General features: G+C 36.3%; 1 protein-coding gene across 5 annotated transcripts in view; it reads right to left on the minus strand.

Moving 5' to 3' along the window:
- Positions 1-20,957, minus strand: part of ANTXR2 (ANTXR cell adhesion molecule 2) — a 151,425-nt gene that overhangs the window by 54,912 nt on the left and 75,556 nt on the right. For 4 of the 5 annotated variants that reach the window (XM_045880923.3, XM_064584678.1, XM_064584677.1 and 1 more), the window contains 5 exons: positions 11,672-11,716; positions 10,734-10,826; positions 4,992-5,159; positions 4,392-4,472; positions 2,769-2,830 (listed from right to left, as the gene is read on the minus strand). In XM_045880923.3, coding sequence (XP_045736879.1) covers positions 2,771-2,830; positions 4,392-4,472; positions 4,992-5,159; positions 10,734-10,826; positions 11,672-11,716 — 447 coding nt within the window. In that variant the 3' untranslated portion in view covers positions 2,769-2,770. The remainder of the gene's footprint in view (positions 1-2,768; positions 2,831-4,391; positions 4,473-4,991; positions 5,160-10,733; positions 10,827-11,671; positions 11,717-20,957) is intronic. The other variant, XM_045880922.3, reaches the window with a different exon arrangement.

Raw genomic sequence — 20,957 nt, forward strand, 5'->3', positions numbered from 1 at the left:
TGTCCGAAAAATGTACAGAATGGTAACTCTGCTAACATATTGGAATGTTTTTTGCTGTGTAATTCTATAATCTCTGAAAAAATACAGGTTATAGTTATGTATGTATGTGGGATGTTAAGTTTATATTGGAATTAATTATATCAAATAAAGAATACCTGGTTGATGCTGTGAAGTCGACAGAAACGCAGATATTCTTAATAATCTTTGCGAAACATGGAAAATGGGAGATGGGGAATAAAAAGAAGGGAAGGCAAAGAGTTCCCAAACTGTCTAAAGGACAAAGGTTATATGCTGATAACTACAATAGACTTGACATCAATCCCCAGTCTAAAAAATAATAAATATTATAAAGTTTCACTAGCAAGAAACAGAAACAAAAGGGCAAATCATGCCAAGCTTACCTAATTTCCATGATTAAATAATTCTGCATCATTGGTTTGGTTAGATGAGGAAATATACTATGCATTATACCATAAATTCAGCAAATAATTTAACAAAATTCATTAAATATCCTTTTGAATACGATAGTAAATTGAGGGGTGCCTGGGTGGCTCAGTCGGTTAAGCATCCAACTCTTGATTTCAGCTCAGGTCATGATCTCAGGGCTGTGAGATTAAACCTACTCTCTGGGCTCTGTGCTGGGCATGGACCCTGCTTAAGATCCTCTCCCTCTCCATATGCCCCTCCCCCACCAAAAAAAATCATTAAAAAAAAAAGATGGCAAACTAAGATTGTACTATTGGGTGGGTTCCTAGCTTTACCATACTAATGTCAATTAACTGGATTATCAGCCTGTGGGGAAAACTTTCATGGAGTGCCACATTGAGGCTTTAACAGTGGTTTGAAATAAGTAACAAAAACTTGTAGGTGACAAAATGCTGGAAGCAGTAAAGCTATACAAGAAAAAAGCATTATGAAAAAAAGACGAAGTCATACTGTGTCAGATACACATACAATCATAATATATATTTGATGGAGCATACATAGGTTTATGGTGGAAAAACTGGAGACTTAATCACACGCAGTAAAGATCTACTATCTTTTATGTACACCTTTGAAATAAAAAATCTTTGAAAACCCTTAAGTTTTCTGCTGAGTTTGTCACCAAAATTTATTTGGAAGCAAACCCTGACTTGAACTTGAGACTATTAATAGTCTATGTCTACTTGCAGTTACTAATATTTCTGTAGCAAAATGTCTAAATAATGTAATCAGAAGGTGCTGCATTACATAAATATATGAAGTATGGACTGTATCAGATTCCTAAAATGTGAAAAATTCTGAATTTTGAAACAATTTGAACTTAAGAGTTAGAATAAAAGTCTTTGGGGCTATAATAGACAAAAGAATGGCCAAATTACCAGAACAAAAGAAATCATGGTCAAAATAATGAAAAGATTACTCTTAAACCATGGAAAAACAAATAATGATTTAACCTGCTAGGACATGTACAGTATTCTAACACTAATTTTTTTCTTTTTCTTGTTCTTTTTTTAAGTAGGCTTTAGCATGGAGGCCAACACAGGGCTTGAAACTCATGACCCTGAGATCAAGACCTGAGACCAAGAGCCTGAGGCTTAATGGACTGACCCATCCAGGCACCCTTCTAGCACTATAATTTTTAAAAAATATTAAATTTATTTAGTATCTAACGAAGTGCTTGGTACATGTAGGCACTAGATAAATATTTGTTGAATGAATGAATGAGTGTAATTTATCATTTAAAAAACCAAATATATCAATTTATCCAATCTTAAAGATTTCTTCTTTTCTATTACCAACCTATCATTCTGGTTTCAATCCCAACCCCTAGATTATCTAGCAATCCACAAATCATTGTATTCTTGGCTGCCTCAGAGACTTTGCTCTTGATGCTTCATCCATGGAAAAGTTCAGTCCACCTAACTCCACCTGTTGAAATTCTACTCATATTTAAAGATAGAAGGCCTATATTTTTGAAGAAGCATTTCCAAGTTCCTCCAGAGAGAGTTAACCTCTCGTCTTCTGTGCACTCAAGAGTACTCGATGCCTACTTATATTATGGCTCAGATCACCTTCTGGAATAAATATTACTTTCCTGTATGTCTTGTTTCCCAGGCAAGTTTTAGGTTTCTTAAGGGCAAAGACTACAGTTTGCACTTACCCTTCAGTATTACCTGATGTCATTACTTGTGCACATTTATAATCCAAAAATTACTGAATTAAATCAGAATTAGTAGGAATGATGAAAGACAAAACTAAATTTTAAATGAGAGTTAAAAGAATATATACTGTATTGGCAAGAGTGCTAGAACCACTGTCTGCCTTTGCCAGCTAATACATCTTTAGTGCTGGCACAAAACTCAACATTTTTTTTTTAAAGATTTTATTTATTTATTTGAGAGAGAGAGAATGAGAGAGAGAGTACATGAGAGGGCGGAGGGTCAGAGGGAGAAGCAGACTCCCCGCCGAGCAGGGAGCCCGATGCAGGACTCGATCCAGGGACTCCAGGATCATGACCTGAGCCGAAGGCAGTTGCTTAACCAACTGAGCCACCCAGGCGCCCAAAACTCAACATTGTTAAAGGTGAAAATTATTGAACAAATGAACTAATGTTGAATCTGGGGGAGAGAAAACGAAGATGATGCACAAAAACAATTTTAAAACACATAAAATGAAAGCCTAGCATATTAAAGAGTAAGGAGAGTTGCTATATGTTGGTCCAGAAGCAGAACTTCAGATCATGAATTTAAACAGAGGCACAAATTTCAATAAACATAAGAACTTACTATTAACCAGAGTGGTCTGGTAATGAAAGAGGCTCCTTCATACACCATCTGGTTATCTCTACCTATCGTCCAAGCAAAAGATAAATGATCTGTTGGGAGAATTCTCAAACTGGATTTCCTAAATGGCTGAACTCAGATGTTTTGAAAATGACCCTCATTTCAGAGAAGTAAAAATTTAAAGATTTAGATGTTTTTGTTTTATATATATGAATATATAACACTGAACATAACTTAGTTTGGCACTGTAAAATACTCATTTCATTGATCATTTCATCCTGAAAAAAATAGCCTATTAAACCTGAATGAACCTAAAGTCCTCTGAAGTTGAAGTGAATAAAGTTGACTCACTTCAGATTTGGTGATCAGGATGATGATTATGTTGACACACAATGAAATGATACTGTTATTATTACTAACAGTGTTGTGTCTGAACCAAACCTGTCCATTGTTACAAATGGAAATGTTTTCAACAATTTTTCTTACATTGATACTATAGAAAACAGTGCTAACATATTAAAGAAATCATTAACACCGGAGGAATTCTAGCCAAATTCCCATAAACAAAAGACATCAAATAGGCTTCCTCAGTAGGGAAAATGTATACATATATACGTGTGTGTGTGTGTATTTTTTTTTAATGAGCGTGTGTGTGTGTCTCACCATCGCAGATTTCTATAATGCATTATAGTCCCCCCTTATCCACAGGTGATACGTTCTGAGACCCCCAATGGATGCGTGAAACCACAGACAGTACCGAAACCTATATATACTGTGTTTTTCCCTATACATACATACCTATGATAAAGTTTACTTTATAAATTAAGTGCAGTGAGAGAGATTAGCAAAAATGCCTAAGAATAAAATAGAAAAATTACACTGATATACTGTAATAAAAGTTATATAAATGTGGTCTCTCTCTCAAAATACTATTGTTCTATACCTACCCTTCTTGTGATGATGTAAGATGATAAAATGTCTGTGTGATGAGAGGAAGTGAGATGAATGACGTAGGCATTGTGACGTAGCATTAGGCTACTACTGACCTTATGCACACGTGTCAGAGGAGGGTTATCTGCTTCTGGGCCACGGTTGACTATGGGTAACTGAAACTGTGGATAAGGGAGGACTACTGAAAGACACTTTGATATATTTAAGAAATTAGTTTGCATCAACTGTTGAAGGCACAGAAATATATATTTATACCTGAAGAAACGGAGGCTCTGCATGTTCCCTGGGCTTCACTGCCAGTAAATGGTAGAGAAAGACTCTAACTACTAATCCCCAGTCTGTCCTTCCCACTTGGCAAAACCTCAGAATGTGATGTCGTCCAAGTCAAAGGCTGAAGCAGTGAGTGTGCATATTAAAGTATGCGTGTGACAGACCATAATTTGTACGTATTCCTTGAGAAGGAGCTCGTGTTAAACCATGGCCTGAAGATGTTTTCTAACAACAGGGGATAATTTATGAAGCGCCCCATGTAATAGGATCTTGCGCAAGACAACAATTCCTTCCTTCCCCAAGTGTAGGGAGGGCTTTAAAAATTCTTGTCGATGACTATTTCACTACCTGCGTCATGCTGATCCAAGCCCTCAGCTCTGTGCCAGCACACCCCCCCCCACAAACCTCATCGCCTTCCTGAGGCCGCATCAAGGAAACACGGTCGTACTGCCGCCGCAACAGAGCCCAGAGCGCATCAAGACGACCCTAAAGGGAAACATGACTTGTAAATTCCTAGGCAACGTTTTCGACCTCTGTCCACTACATAAAGAGTTAAAACGGAGACGGTAAAGTCTGATTCCCTCCTATCATTTCTCTTCTTTTTTTTTTTTTTTTTAAAGGTTTTATTTATTTGACAGAGAGAAAGACAGCCAGAGAGGGAACACAAGCAGGGGGAGTGGGAGAGGGAGAAGCAGGCTTCCCGCTGAGCAGGGAGCCCGATGCGGGGCTCGATCCCAGGACCCCGGGACCATGACCTGAGCCGAAGGCAGACGCCTAACGACTGAGCCACCCAGGCGCCCCCCTCCTATCATTTCTTTCCTAAATTAAGCAAACAAATAAAGAACAAAAACGAAGGTTCTTGCCGCGGAGAAAGAGTTAGTTGCTAGGATGGCTAATGAATGAGTGCTGCTGGATGCACCGTGGTCCGCCTGCAGGCAGCTAAAGAAGTCATCGTTTCTCCAGTTACAGTTTCTCAGTTAAATCACAGAAAATTGAAACAATTACCTTAATTGGTGTGTACCACTTTGTCTGAGGAGACTGGTATGTGGGTTTGGGCCGAGGTGGTCTCGGCCTGACGGGTTCCTCAACTTCTTCAGGAATCTTCACCACAGCATTTTTGGCTTTCTCTAGCCTCGCACCTTCCTCAGTAGATCCCTTATCACCCCAACGAACCTTTAAGACAAAGGGAAAATACTTGTATCAGACATAGAGTGTTCTAGAAGAACAAGCTCTTATTCAGCAGATGGTCCTTTGGTTCGCCATCATGGAGTGAAGAGATGCATAGTATACTAATTCTAAATTCCTCCTCTTCTGAGATTTAATTAGGTATGTTCCCCTTCTAGCTAAATACATTCCCATACTGATGGCAGTGGGGCGGAATGGATGATGAGGGGGACGATTACTATGTGCCACCTGCATTTAATCCATACCAAAAAAATTCAATGAGATAGATACTGTAGATACCCTAGTTTTTTCCTTCCAGATGAGGAAACCGCGGCATGGAAAGGTTGAGTGATGTGTCCAAAGCCACACAGCTAGGAGGTGACAGGGCAGGGATTTGAACCTGAAATAAGTTAGTACGTTTCAAAGAGGCTTGAATTTTACAAATGTATTTTTACATGTATTTTACAAATGTATTTTATACAAAGGAGTAAATTGTTCCTTCCAAACTTTTCATCCAGTTTGCCTAAGTCAAAAAGTATGATTTAAACATTTAGCCTTTGGGAGTAAAATAAGTATATATGATTTTTCTTTACTTTTGTAAAACTCGACTTTGTAAAGTAGCTTTCAGTCTTTAGTTCTGATGCTCATCTGAGTATGGTTATTTGACATATCAATTTTTCATTGAGGAAGGCAAATCTGAAAAGGTTCTGCTGTGAGAAGAAAAATTCAGGGACACTGAAGAATTCCACAAATTTTAAGGTATTTCCTTCTCTGAAAACTCTGGACAGTGAAAAACTATAGAGTCAAGTTATCATTTTCTTTATTCTTCAGTGAACAGGAATTAAGAACTAAATCTGAGCTAAGCTTTATCTCCTTATGCGCATGGTATTGGAGGTGACCCCTGGACAAAGACTTTGTCCAGCCAGGAGCGTGGAGATGTCCTACAAAAGCCAAGGACGTTAACAAAGATGACAAAGATAAGGTAAGAGAAGCTCTGCAAAGAAATACGAAGGCCTGTCCAGGATACACTGACTCACCAGAATTAAATGATTTCCACAAAGGAAAAAAAAAATTAAATACTTTGTAAAAAGCATTTTAATGACCTGAGTTAGTGGGTAGGGATAGAGATGATTACTATTCACCGAAAGAACTACTCAAGGCTTTTTGATAAGGCTTACTTAGATGTTTTTACCTTTTTTACTACAATTTTAGAATAGGCTTTCAAACTCGAGTGGACCCTGTTGAGTCATTAAAATGTATCTGTATCTTTCAGTGTGATCAGTGGTACTAGAATGTTCTTTATGAGGTTGTTAAAATTGTTTTAAACACCATTAAACCTTTAGAGCTAGCTACTTGGCTTTCTTTCCAGAGAAATGACCTTCTCTTTCAAATCAGAGTGTCTTTATCTAGATAAACTAAAACTTATGGAATCTTTAGATATAGCTAAACTGAGTTAAAAAAACTAGCTAAAAAACTCTAAAACCAGGATATATATCCTGGCAGTTGTGACGTCTCAATTTTAAGGGAAAAAACAAAAAAAGATACACAGTTAACTAAACAAATAAATGTCATAACTCAGAAAAGTAATTCAGAATAAAAATGTAAGTAGATAAATGTTACATCTATTCAGAAATTACAGATTTAAGATATACAGCTCCCAGCCTAGCCTTCACAGTTGGCATCATAGAGGTAAGGGTAATCATATTCTTCCTCTAAGAATCACTGACACCATTCTCAGATAAAGAACACGAAGGTGGCTGACCTGGAGTTCTTTTCTTTCTTTCTTTCTTTTTTTTAAAGATTTTCATTTACTTATTTGAAAGAGAAAGAGAGCACAAGCAGAGGGAGGGCAGAGGGAGAAGCAGACTCCTCGCTGAGCAGTGAGCCTGACACAGGGCTCGATCCCAGGACTCTGAGATCATGACCTGAGCTCAAGTCAGATGCTTAACTAACAGAGCCACCCAGGCGCCCCTGACCTGGAGTTCTGACTCAGTGTATTTCTAGACTCACCTCTTAACGGCCTAGACTCTGAAATACAGTTGCTGAGGTCTAAAGGAAATTCATTAATTAAATCCTTAGTGTTAGTTCATGAAGTAGCTGGTCCATCATCCTTATCACCATCATCACAAACAACACAATAAATAATTCTCACTCAAAGTCTAAAATTAGGAAATATTTTATGGATTTTTCCTAAAACTCTCAAAAGCAATTATAGGCATACCTCAGAGATACTGCGGGTTTGGTTCCAGACCACGACAATAAAGCAAATAGCATAATAAATGAGGCAAATGAATGTTTTGGTTTCCCAATGCATATAAATGTTACTATACTGTACTCTATTAAGTGTGCAATAGCGTTAGGTCTAAAAAAACAATGTACATACCTTAATTAAAAAATACTTTACTGCTAAAAATTTCTAAGCATCATCTGAGCTTTTAGCAAGTGGTAATCACTGATCACAGACCATCATAACAAATACAACAATAGTGAAAAAGTTTGAAATATTGCAAGAATTACCAAGACGTGACACAAAGACACAAAGTGAGCAAATGCTGTTGGAAAAATGACGCTGATAGACTTGCTCAATGCAGAGTTGCCACAAACCTTCAGTTTGTGAAAAACACAGTATCGGTGAAGCGCAATAAAGCAGAGCACAATAAAACAAGGTATGCCTGTAAATATATATACATTTATATGTATACATTTTAATATTTTAGTTTAACCACATTGAGATAGTCAAAAAAGATTTAAAAAAAAAAACAAGAATAAATTGCTAAAGGGAGCTTTAGCAGAATTAATATACCTGGCATTTTACTATGGAGAAAAAAAAACAAGGGCAAGCTTGATAGCTAAATTCTTCCAACTCTACTTGGCTTTCATAATAAACAATAAAATTCCATAATTTCCAGAGTATATTTGGATGACTAGGAGGTTGTATCATAAAGGAGCAATTTCAGAATTGAGAAAGAAACAAAAAAACAGTTTCAAGCTGAATTGGCAGAAACACACATTTGAAGTCATTAGGTATTATGGATCAGTTGTGCTAACAGCTGTTATTAATATCAGCTCAGTTCCAGCTTTCTGCAAATTGCCATTACCATAGCATTTAAATACTTAATTTAAAGGAGGAGTAAGAAAAAAAATCTATGTAAAATCCCTACCCTGGCTTAAAATAATCTTAGTTACAAAAATTTCTTCTATAATTCAGATGTGCACATAATTTCTATAATTCTATTTATTTTTCCCAGGTAAAGGTATTTTTTAAGGGAAATACTTTCCAGGTTTAAATAGGCATGGTTTAAAAATAGATTGTTTTCTATTTTCCCTAAAGTTTATAAATAAGATCAGATTTGAGAGAGCTCATTGATGCTTAATTCTCGATTCAATTTTTATTGTGTATATTTAAGTACTGTTTCCCCTTTGTAATGTTCACATTTACTTACTCATTTTTTCTCATCCCCATTCCACCTCATTGATGGAATACCACATACAACATAGCTAAAATTGTCCAAAGCTAAAACGCACCCCTATTTATTAAAAGTGGATGAGTCCTTTCCATAAATTTTCTTAAACTGAAAAGGACTGGCAATGTAATTTCACATATTAAGAATTGTAACTCTTGAAACTTGAAATGTAAGTTACTCATGAATGTGCATGATCTATGGCTTTCTTGACCATAAACCAGTATTATTCCTTTTACCTCAGGACCACATCAGGGGTTCATGGGTATGGTTTTCTTTAGAAAGAGATCTCAGTCTTCGATACACTGGAATATTGGACTAACAGAAATCTGTCATAACTCCTAGTGTTTTCAGCAAAAACATTATTCATTTAAGGCTCACTTACTAGCATACCCTTATCTCACTGTCATGTGGTATTTTATACATGTAGATTTCAAAATTGAATTAAATTTATATTTTGTATATAAAGTAGTGTATGCTCATTGTCAAAGGAGTTAGGAAAAAATAGGAAAATACATAGCACAAATTGAAAATCACTCCCTCCAGAGAAAGCTACTAACATTTTGTAGTATAGCTTTTCAAACATTTCTTCCCCTTGCATACAGTTTTTACACACACATTTTGGAATGAGGTGAAGTAAATTAAAAATAAGTTGGGACAGACCATATTTAGATGTCCATATGTAACTTTTTTATTTACAAGTTTATTTTTCATATACATAAAATTATCTAATCTACTCTTTCCCCACCCCTCCCAGCCTAGAATGACACAGCAAAGGGAAGCAGAAGGAAAATGGCCTTCGTTCTGTGTCAAGCAACAAGAGCTAAGCCTAGCCATGTTCTCTTGGACTGTTTGATATTCTCAATCATCCACATGAGAACGCATATACACTATCTTCTCCAAAAGACAAATTTAATAGCTTCTAGCACCAGCCTTTTCCATGGCTTATTAGCAATGAGGTACCTGTCTCAGAGGATATTTCAGCAATAAAGCGGCATGCTTTTAGGGAAAGTGTGCATTATTTTAAGATCTAATGTGGTCAAGAAAGTGAGAATCACTATCAGATGACTTGAATAACCACTTTGGTAATGACAACCACGTTAAGTAGGTCTGAGCAGAATACTGAAATTTATTCTGAAAAGGGGAAACTCTCCTTGGGAATCTGAATTTTATTGAAATGTAGAAAAAAGAGAAAATTGCAACAGTTATGAGGTTGTTAATTAGCTCACTGATTTTTGCTGGCAGTAATAGGACAAAGCCCATATGACAGGAGAAGACATGTGAAATGACTGCAGAACACATAAAAAGTCCTTCTTATCAAGAAGTAAAGTTAAAGGGTAACTTATAAGGGAGAGATGCCAGGATCTGTGTTTAATGATAAAGTCAGCCTATCAATGAGAAAACTCCTCCAACTGTTCCTTGAGGTGGGACGCTGGCCTGTCTAGGCTGTGCTTAAGGGCTCAGTGCCGGCAATAAGTGCTTAGTATTAATTAATCCATCACTTTGAAAACTATTTCTGTGGTGGTAAGAAGACCTCATTTCACTTTTAAGATACAATATTAAAGTTCAATTTTAATCCACACTTTGAGCCAGTCTAAAAGTTCTATAAATGATATTTAAAATTAATTATGATTGTTCATAAGTGGTAACTAAAAGCTGTAAAAAAAAATGCCTTAAATGTGCTTCCCCTACATCTGTGATAAGGTCATACCCATACCACGAATATTTTAACATTTTTATCCCTAAATAGTACATAACTATTGGATCTTTTCAAAGACAAGCATTATTGCTACTTTAAGTGGCTGGCTTCTACAAAGTTGATGCTGTCTGCAGTAATTTTTTCCAAAATAGTGAGAAAAACCCTAACTTTGTTTCGCCCTTTAGAGTTCAAACATCTTATCAATGCAATTCTTTGACTAATGAAGTCAGTTCTTCTTGTACAGTTTTGAAATGGCCAGGATGATTCCACAGAAAAAAAAAATTATCCAAAAAAGACCCAGTGTTAAATAAAACTGGATGGTATTATGAAATTCTGAAAAGCACAGTTTCCATGGCTTAATAGTTCTAGAATTACACATTCCAGATTAGCAGCTTCTTTTTTTTTTTTTTTAAAGATACCAACCTCCATTCTTTTAATTCCTCCAACCCCTCGACCACCATAATAGGAAGCATCCACAGTTGGCCATTTCTTCGTAGGCAGAGGTTCTTCTTCTTCCTGTGTAGAATATTACAAGTTTTTAAAAGTGGGTTTAATTAATTTCTTAAAATACCGGTTAGAACTAACACGCATTTAAACATTTTTCTGAATAATGACACTGATATGGAAGAAATAGAGTAACAATTATATACGGGGCATTTGGATGTACTTATGCCTACATCCATAAATTTCAAGTGGAGTTCTACAGAATATAAGGACTCCCGCCCTCCCAATTTTAGGAATCTCCTTTATTTCACCAGATTACCAGAAGTTGCTCCTTAACTATGAGCAGCATCATTTGTTTTTTTTTTCCAATTCTATTTGTTACTTCAAATTTAAAAAGATAAGACATTAAATGTAGGAAAGCATTTCAAAAACCATTTAAAGCATCAACATACATATTAAGTTAAACTGCAAAACTGGTACTAAAAAGATAGGTAGTTAAGAAGTTTTGAAAATGCACTACTTCCATATTTCATGTTGCTAACGTAAGTTTGGCTAAAGTAATAATCATTTTGAAGAAAGGATGAACACCTTTAAACTTCCAGCTTGGATCTTCTACCTTTCTATAGATAAAATAAGTAACATCAGGACTATTGATCTATTGATAGACAAAGTAAAGTAAATCTCCGTGCACTATTAAGCCTCACGGCCAGTCTATATTTATCAGTTTTTGAAGGTCCTATTCCTCTAGCACATGAAAGAACTCATAAGAAGATGAAAAATAATAATGAATTTTCATAAATTCAAAAGTCAATACATAGGTATCACAGTTATCCAACAGCAAGGTAATTGATCAAATTTGGGGATAATATCTAAATACAGAAAAAAATATCCACATCACTCATTAGGCACTTATTTACCTCTTTTGGTGCAGGAGGTGGTGGTGGAGGAGGATCCTTGATAACCTGTCCAAAAAAAAACCAAAAACCAAAGGTAAAAATTTTGGTGGCATAACAAGGAGACAGCAAAGATGTGTAAAAATAACTCGATTAGTAACATACAGTGGTACTGCCAAAGATGTCCCCAGTGAACCTTGCCTCTCAATGGGTATGCCTCTCCCTTTGAATACAGTCTCTCCTGTAACAGGCTTTTGACTAACTAGCATGAGGTAGACGTGGTGCCATGTGACTTCTGCAGCTGGTCAAGAGAAGTTTTTCCACTTCCCTCAGCATCCCTGGGACACTCACTCTGGAGGAAGCCTGCTGTCACGCCAGAAGTCTACCTTGAGACCATCGGGCCAGGAGGAGGAAGAACCCCAGGATAACCTTACAAAAAGGCTGGGTGATGAGAGGTGCCTGGCCAGGCCCCAGCTATATCAGCCATCCCAGCAGAAGCTCCAAACATGGCTCTCTTGGACCTGGAGGCCTGTCGAGCTTTCAGATGACTCCAGCCCAGCTGCCCCCTGATTGCAATCACATGAGAGAACCCCAGAGTGATAATCTCCTAGCTGAGCCAGTCTCCACAGAACCGTGAAGACACTAAATTGTTTGAAGACCCTAGGTTGTGGAGTGGTCTGTTAGACAGTGCTAGATAACAACCACATAACAATTCACAGAACTCTTTCATTCATTCATTTTATCTTTATGCCATAGATATGCAAACATTTTCCAGAAGACTATGGTATGTCCCTTCAAACAGAGCAGGAATTTACTACTGAAATCTTTCTTCTAAGACTCATTGACTTTTTCATAAATTTACAATGCACAAGTTAACTTGCTTTGCAAGAGATGATGGGGAAATTAACTTATCTCTTTCCCCACCCATTAATCTAGAAGCAAATCAACTTTTTAACCAAGATGCCTTTTCTATGAATCATTACTCAATATATTCTTTCATGAAATTGTATATGGCTGATTCTTCATGTGAGAGGAATGAAGCCTGAGATCTGATCTAAATGACCTCTACCAGCACTGAGGTAGATAACCTTTCACACCATCATGATATAAAATTATTGATCAGGGGCACCTGAGTGGCTCAGTCGGTTAAACATCTGACTTGACTTCAGCTCAGGTCATGATGTTAGGATTGTGAAATCGAGCCCTGCATTGGGCTCTGTGCTGGGTGTGAAGCCTGCTTAAAATTCTCTCTCCCTCTTCTCCCTCTGTCCTTCCCCCAGATTAAAAAAAAAAAAAAAAAAAGGTAAAAGAAAATCATTGACCAAGTGCCAATGGCTTCTGATAATTCAAGTACACATCCAAGTCTCTAGACTAAGAGAAAAAATTGTCTGAAAATGTCCCAGGGATGCTTCACTTTATAACTGCATCCCCTTTCTCCACATCCTCACCATCTGTTGTTTCCTGTGTTGTTAATTTTAGCCATTCTGACTAGGGTGAGGTGGTATCTCATTGTGCTTATGATTTGTATTTTCCTGATGGTGAGTGATGTTGAGCATCTTTTCATGTGTCTATTAGCCATTTGGATGTCTTCTTTGGAAAAGTGTCTATTCATGTCTTCTGCCCATTTCTTAACTGGATTATTTGTTTTTTGGGTGTTGGGTTTGATAAGTTCTTTATAGGTTTTGAGACCAGCCCTTTATCCAATATGTCATTTGCAAATATATTCTCCCATTCCAGAGGTTGCCTTTTAGTTTTGTTGTTTCCTTTGTTGTGCAGAAGCTTTTTATCTTGATGAAATCCTATTAGTTAATTTTTGCTTTTGTCTCCTTTGCCTTTAGAGACATGTCTAGTAAGAAGTTGCCATGGCTGAAGTCAAAGAGGTTACTGCCTGTTTTCTCCTCAAGGATTCTAATGGTTACCTGTCTTACATTTAGATCTTTCATCCATTTTGAATTGATTTTTGTGTATGGTGTAAGACAGAGGTCCACTTTCATTCTTCTGCATGTTGCTGTCCAATTTCCCCAACACCACTTGTTGAAGAGACTGTCTTTTTTTCCATTGGACATTCTTTCCTGCTTTGTTGAAGATTAGTTGGCCATACAATTGTGGGTCCATTTCTGGGTTCTTTATTCTGTTCTATTGATCTATGCATCTGTTTTTGTGCCAGCACCATATTGTCTTAATGATTACAGCTTAAAGTCAGGAATTGTGATGCCTCCGCTTTCCTTTTCTTTTTCAATATTACTTTAGCTATTCAGGGTCTTTTCTGATTCCACACAAATTTTAGAAGTGTTTGTTCTAGCTCCGTGAAAAAAGCTGGTGTTATTTTTATAGGGATTGCACTGAATACGTAGATTGCTTTGGGTAGTTCAGACATTTTAACAATGTTTATTCTTCCAATCCAAGAGCATGGAATGTTTTTCCATTTCTTTACGTCTTCTTCAATTTCTTTCATAAATGTTCTATAGTTTTCATCATACAGATCTTTTACTTCTTTGCTTAGGTTTATTCCTAGGTATCTTACGATTTTTGGTGCAATTGCAAATGGGATCAATTCTTTGATTTCTCTGTCTGCTGCTTCATTATTGGTGTATAGAAATGCAACAGATTTCTGTACATTGATTTTATATCTTGTAACTTTGCTGAATTCATGTATTACCACTAGCAATTTTTTGGTGGAACCTTTCAGGTTTTCTACATGGAGTATCATGTCATCTGCAAATAGTGAAAGTTTGACTTCTTCCTTGCCAATTTGGATGCCTTTTATTTCTTTCTATTGTCTGATTGCTGAGGCTAGGACTTCTAGTATTATGTTGAATAACAGTAGTGAGAGCAGACATCCCTGTCATGTTCCTGACCTTAGTGGAAAAACTGTTTTTCCTCATTGAGGATGATATTAGCTGTATGTGGCATTTGTATATGGCCTTTATGATGTTGAGATATGTTCCTTCTATCCCTACTTTCTTGAGGGTTTTTATCAAGAAAGAATGCTGTATTTTGTCAAATGCTTTTTCTGCATCTATTGAGAGGATCATATGGTTTTTATCCTTTCTTTCATTAATGTGGTGTATCACACTGATTGATTTGCAGATGTTGAACCACCCCTGCAGCCCAGGAATAAATCCCACTTGATTATGGTGAATAATCATTTTAATGTACTGTTGGATTCGATTAGCTAATATCTTGAGAACTTTTGCATCCATGTTCATCAGGGATATTGGTCTATAATTCTCTTTGGCGGGGTCTTTGGTTTTGGAATCAAGGTATTGCTGGCCTCATAGAATGAGTTTGAAGTTTTCCTTCCATTTCTATTTTTTGAAACACCTTCAGAAGAAAAGGTATTAATTCTTCTTTAAATGTTTGGTAGAATTACCTGAGAAGTCCTCTGGCCCTGGGCTGTTTGCTGGCAGATTTTTGATTACTGCTTCAATTTCTTTGTTGGTTATGGGTCTGTTCAAATTTTCTATTTCTTCCTGTTTCAGGTTTGGTAGTTTATATGTTTCTAGGAATTTATCCATTTCTTCCAGATTGCCCAATTTGTTGGCATATAATTGCTCATAATATTCTCTTATAATTTGTTTGTATCTCTGCGGTATTGGTTGTGATCTTTCCTCTTTCATTCGTGATTTTATTTATTTGGGTCTTTTCTCTTTTCTTTTCAGTAAGTCTGGCTAGGGGTTTATCAACTTTGTTAATTCTTTCAAAGAACCAGCTCCTAATTTCATTGACCTGTTCTACTGTTTTGTTTTTTTTCTACATCATTTATTTCTGCTCTAATCTTAATTCTTTCCCTTCTTCTTCTGGTTTTAGGCTTTATTTGCTGTTCTTTTTCCAGCTCCTTTAGGTGTAAGGTTGGGTTGTGCATTTGAGACTTTTCTTGCTTCTTGAGGTAGGCCTATACTGTTATATACTTCACTCTTGTGACTGTCTTTGCTGCATCCCAAAGGTTTTAGACTGTCATGTTTTCACTTTCATTTGCTTCCCTGTATTTTTTTAATTTCTTCTTCAATTTCCTGGTTGACCCATTCATTCTTTGGTAGGATGTTCTTTAACCTCCATGTATTTGTGGTCTTTCCAAATTTTTTCTTGTGGTTGACTTCAAGTTTCATAGCATTGTCATCTGAAAATATTCATGGTGTGATCTCAATCTTTTTGTACTGGTTGAGACCTGATTTGTGACCCAGGACGTGATCTATTCTGGAGAATATTCCACATGCACTCAGAAAGAAATGTGTATTCTGCTGCTTTAGGATGAAATGCTCTGAATATGTCTGTTAAGTCCATCTGGTCCAGTGTGTCATTCAAAGCCATTGTTTCCTTGATCTTCTGCTTAGATGATCTGTCCATTGCTATAAGTGGGGTGTTAAAGTCCCCTACTATTACTGTATTATTATCAATGAGTTTATTTGAGTTTGTTATTAATTTACATATCTGGCTGCTCCCAAGTTGGGGACATAAATATTTACAATTGTTAGATCTTTGTGTTGGATAGACACCTTTATTATGACATAGTGCCCTTCTTCATCTCTTATTACAGTCTTTGGTTTAAAATCTAGTTTGTCTGATGTAAGTATGGCTACTCCAGCTTTCTCCTGGTGTCCATTAGCATACCAGAAGGTTCTCCGCCCCATCACATTCCATCTGGAGGTGTCTTTGGGTCTAAAATGAGTCTCTTGTAAGCAGCTTATCAATGGGTCTTGTTTTTTTTGTTTTTTGTTTTATCCATTCTGATACCCTATGTCTTTTGATCAGAGGACTGAGTCCATTTACGTTCAGAGTCATTATTAATAGGTATGAATTTAGTGCCATTGTATTACCTGTAAAGTCACCATTCTGTAGATTACCTCTGTGCCTTTCTAGTCTTTGTTGCTCTTGATCTCTCCTTCCTGCTGAAAGGGTCCCCTTTAGTATTTCTTGCAATGGATATTGTTTTTAAAAGACTGCTTATCATTTAAAGATATATACTGAAAAATTTTCAGATTAAATGATATGATTCTGATACTTCACCAAAATAATTTGGGGTGGGTAAGTGGAGGGGGTTATAGATGAAATAAGATCAGTCATAAATTGAGAATCATTGAAGCTGAGCAAAAGAGACAGGAGGGAATTCATTATTTTAGACTTTCTCTTTGTACGTGTTTGAAATTTTCCATAGTGAAAGGTTTTTAAAATGCACTGCTATTGATAATGTTTAGAGAACTCTTAATTTTCTTTATGTATAATATCTTCATTGTTCAAATTTTAGTTTGGATCTAAATCTCAGATAGATACAATCTCCACAAAGATGTGACTAGACATCTAGTCATTTAGTTAGACTAGACATCCAGACATTTAGTTAGACTGAACCTCTAACTCATTCAAAAATTTGAATACTACAAATAATGCCGCTTTTTCTATTCAGCCCTTTTAATAATTCAATTTTATTTTATCAACAAACATAAAATTTCCATTCTTTCTGGTAATTTTGAAGGATAAAAACTCTGGATTTTTATAATTAGCCCAGAAAAAAATGCCAGTGGAGGCTTAAGATTTAAAATAATGCTGTAGTAAAATAAAATAAAGTTAAGATGATCAAGCTACAGGTACATTTCCTTTATAGAAAGGAAGCACATCATATCATTATCAAACTACATGTCCAAACTCGGGAAAACCAGATCTATCAATATTTCGCACTCAAAGGGATCAAAAGGGCCAACTTTTTTTCCCTGTTTCTTTTAAGTAAATTACTCCTTCTATTGCAGTCTCAAAATTTTCACATAATCTATAATTTCTTCTTCAGTTCTAAATGACTTTACCAAATCATTTACCATGTCCAACAGATTTTTTTGAAATATTTCTCTCTCTCTGTCCCTCACCTTACCACCCCAGGACTTTCCTCAGTCTCCCCAATGTGAGTAAGATTCCCTTCATATGCATAAATGCCTATTGGTTCCCTAGCATCTATCAGAGTTGATAATTTTACCTTGCTCCATAAAAGTGTAATTTCCACAAAGAGGACATTTATGTCTGCTTTGTTGCTCACTGTATTCCCAGGATTTAGTAAAGTGTCTGGCACAAAATAGATTTTCTGTTTTGTAAGGAAGGAAGGAATAGAAGGAAGTTAGGAGGAGAGAAAAAGAATGGAGGTGGGAAAGGGAGAAAAAAAGAGGGAGGAAAGGACAAAGAGAGAGTGAGGAAGGAAGGAAAGAAGGAAGGAAGGAAGGAAGGAAGGAAGGAAGGAAGGAAGAAGGAAAGGAAGGAAAGAGAGGAAGAACAAGGGAAGAAGGAAGGATTCTTTGCATTCTATTACTACCTAAAATCATAAACTCATAATTCTCTGGACCTTAAAAATATCTAGTACAACATTTTTCAACTCCTCCAATTCACATTCAACCAAAACTTCAATATTCTGAAAACTTCTCACCAAGTTGTAGTCCAACTATGTTTGAATTCCTGTAATAAAAAGAAATTCACTACCTCACAAAGCAATTCATTCCACTGGCAAGGAATTCACATCATTTGAAAGTTTTTCCCCCCAAAGAAGCCAAAGCCTCCCTCTCTGTAGTTTCCACTCTTTAGTCCTGATCCTAGGATGTGGAAACACACACACACACACTCACACAACTAATCTTCCTTCCAGAAGAGAGCAGTTCCTATTTTTGAATACTAGAATAATAACCATGTATCTACTGAGCCCTACTCATCTGGAAGCTAAATATCACAACTATTCCTCATGCGATGGTCCTGAGTTATTTGGTCATCTTGGTCCATTGTCTTAGTACATACTCATTTGATCAATATCTCCAAGTGGAGTTTCCAGAACCAATAATAGCATTTTAAGTGTAACCAAGCCATTATAAATAAATGTATGGTACTCAGACCAAACAGATGCACCCCATCAGTCTTTACTTCCACTCTATGCATTTTAATTAATAACACACTGATAACATTGATTGATAGTCGATAATTACCATAGCTTTTTTGGCATCAATGTCTACATGCTCTACTTACTTAAATTAGACATTTATCTTGCTTTTCTATCTCTAACCTATCCCTCATTCTAACCTGTGTAACCAGGTATATTTTCCTAACAGAAGCCTAACTGTTTCTCTGGTCAAAATAGATCAGTGGGTCCAATGACCACAATTGAAATCAATGAATTACTGACTTTTATTAGAAGATCCTTACAAATCATGCTTCTACTCTTAGTTTTGCAAATTACTTTAAAATGCTCTCTGGAGTTCTTTCACTAGAAAAAGACCAAGGTACATCCTTCATTTCACTAAGTCTGAGTACAATGTATTTGAACTCATTTTCATTTTCTTGTGAGGATTTCAAATTTACTCTGCTTATTACCTGTACATCTTGTACTGGTATGTATTTCTGAAGACATAAACAGTATCCCCAGTCTGTTTCTATGGTATATCCTCCTGAAAATTACTGAACATCCTCCTCCATGACTCATCCTTTTTCATGTCATACTTGTCATACTCATTATCCTGCATAGCATCTAGTTTTAGCGTGATATGGGCAAATTGAGTTTCAATTTAAAATCCTCATACGACATGGGGTGCCTGGATGGCTCAGTCAGTTAAGCATCCGACTCTTGATCTCAACCCAGGTCTTGACCTCAGGGTCATGAGTTCAAGCCCCACACTGGCCTCCATGCTGGACATGGAGTCTACTTAAAAATAAGAAATAAAATATAAAATACAATAAAGTTAAATTAAATTAAAATAAAATAAAATAAAACCTCATATGACCACTGCTGACAAATGGATAACAAGATAATAAAAGGCACCTTTGCATTTTTCCCTTTAGTAGAGACCCTTTACCTGGTATCATAAGCCACAACCTGGAAAACCAAAGCTCCTTTTCAGTACATTTATATTAGCCAGTTTTTCTATTCTCATTGTTCAAATGCCTCCCTATCATGCAGTTCGACCCGCACATCTTATCTACAAATATCCCTTTATATGGCTCTCTAGTCCAGAAAAAGTAAAGATCCTTTTGCTTGTCCCAAATAAGATGGCCATTTCCATGTTACGTCCCACAACCTTCCTACTGGTCTATCTAGAAGCTTGAAAACTTCTAAAAATAAACGTTGCTGCACAGTTGAATCATTCATGCTTCATTAACTTGGGCTTATATGTTTATTTGGGAATTTTTCAATTATCTCTTAAGAGTGTAGATTTCTTAAGGGCAATAATCATTTCTCCTTCTTTATAAGTATCACCCGTGCCTAATAAAGTGCTCTGAAAATAGCAGATTCTAAAACACGATTGAAAGTGACCTGAAGGAACTAGTTGAGAATGTTCACAAAGGCTCATAGCCAACCTCTTAAATTTAAAGAAAAATACTGAGGGAAAAAAATATAAATGATAAACAGATAGATACAGGTTCCCATGAAACTAAAATATTGCTCGTTTCAAAGAAAATGAAGCATCAAATTTCTCTTTCAACCAATAAAATCAGAGAACTAATTAACTCAATGGCAGATGGGAAGATGTAAGACCATCCTAAGTTTCTTCATCTAGGAAATAAATTTGATTAATTTTAGGTCATTTCCAACATGAAAATTCTGATAGAACATTAAAAAATACATATCACAATTTTTCCACCAGGTCTTTTGCTTCTATGCCTTTCCATAATTAAGCAGGCCATGTATCAATATACATTTGTATTCACCTTGTTCCAGAAAAGAACATTAGGGTTTGTGTTTCCAATAATGTGTAATTAATCTTATGTATGTCTAAATGCATGACTAATTATAAATTTAAGTTGACTTTGAAATTCTAGCAAGTACATTTTCTACATTGTTAACAATGGAATACAGCCATTAAAACTCTACTTAAATCAAATTTTTATCTAGTAAAATAAGGAACACAACCACCACCACAACAAACAGCTAAGGCTAAACCTTCAGAAACTGAACCAGAGCTAAGGCTCATCTCTGTGCTGTTATTACTATTAACAGTAATCACCCTTTATTGGTGCGGCTATATGTCACACCCTCTATATTTCTCATATTCTCCTAAGAGCCCTATGAAGTTACTATACTTATCCCCATTTTTTTTAAGATTTTATTTATTTATTTGACAGAGAGAGAGAGTACAAGTAGGGGGAGTGGCACGGAGAGGGAGAAGAAGGCTTCCTGCTGAGCAGAGAGCCCCATGTGGAGCTCAATCCCAGGACCCTGGCAGACACTTAACTGACTGAGCCATCCAGGTGCCCCGCTTATCCCCATTTTAAATATAAGGAGAGGAAGACTCTAATTTCAATAATTTGCCCAAGGGTACACAAAGAGAAAACAGAATTAGGACTCAAATCC

The sequence above is a fragment of the Mirounga angustirostris genome, unplaced genomic scaffold (genome assembly GCF_029215605.1).
Source record: "Mirounga angustirostris isolate CCGP_5_RB_7025 unplaced genomic scaffold, mMirAng1.0.hap1 SCAF_2, whole genome shotgun sequence".
Classification (NCBI taxonomy): domain Eukaryota; kingdom Metazoa; phylum Chordata; class Mammalia; order Carnivora; family Phocidae; genus Mirounga; species Mirounga angustirostris.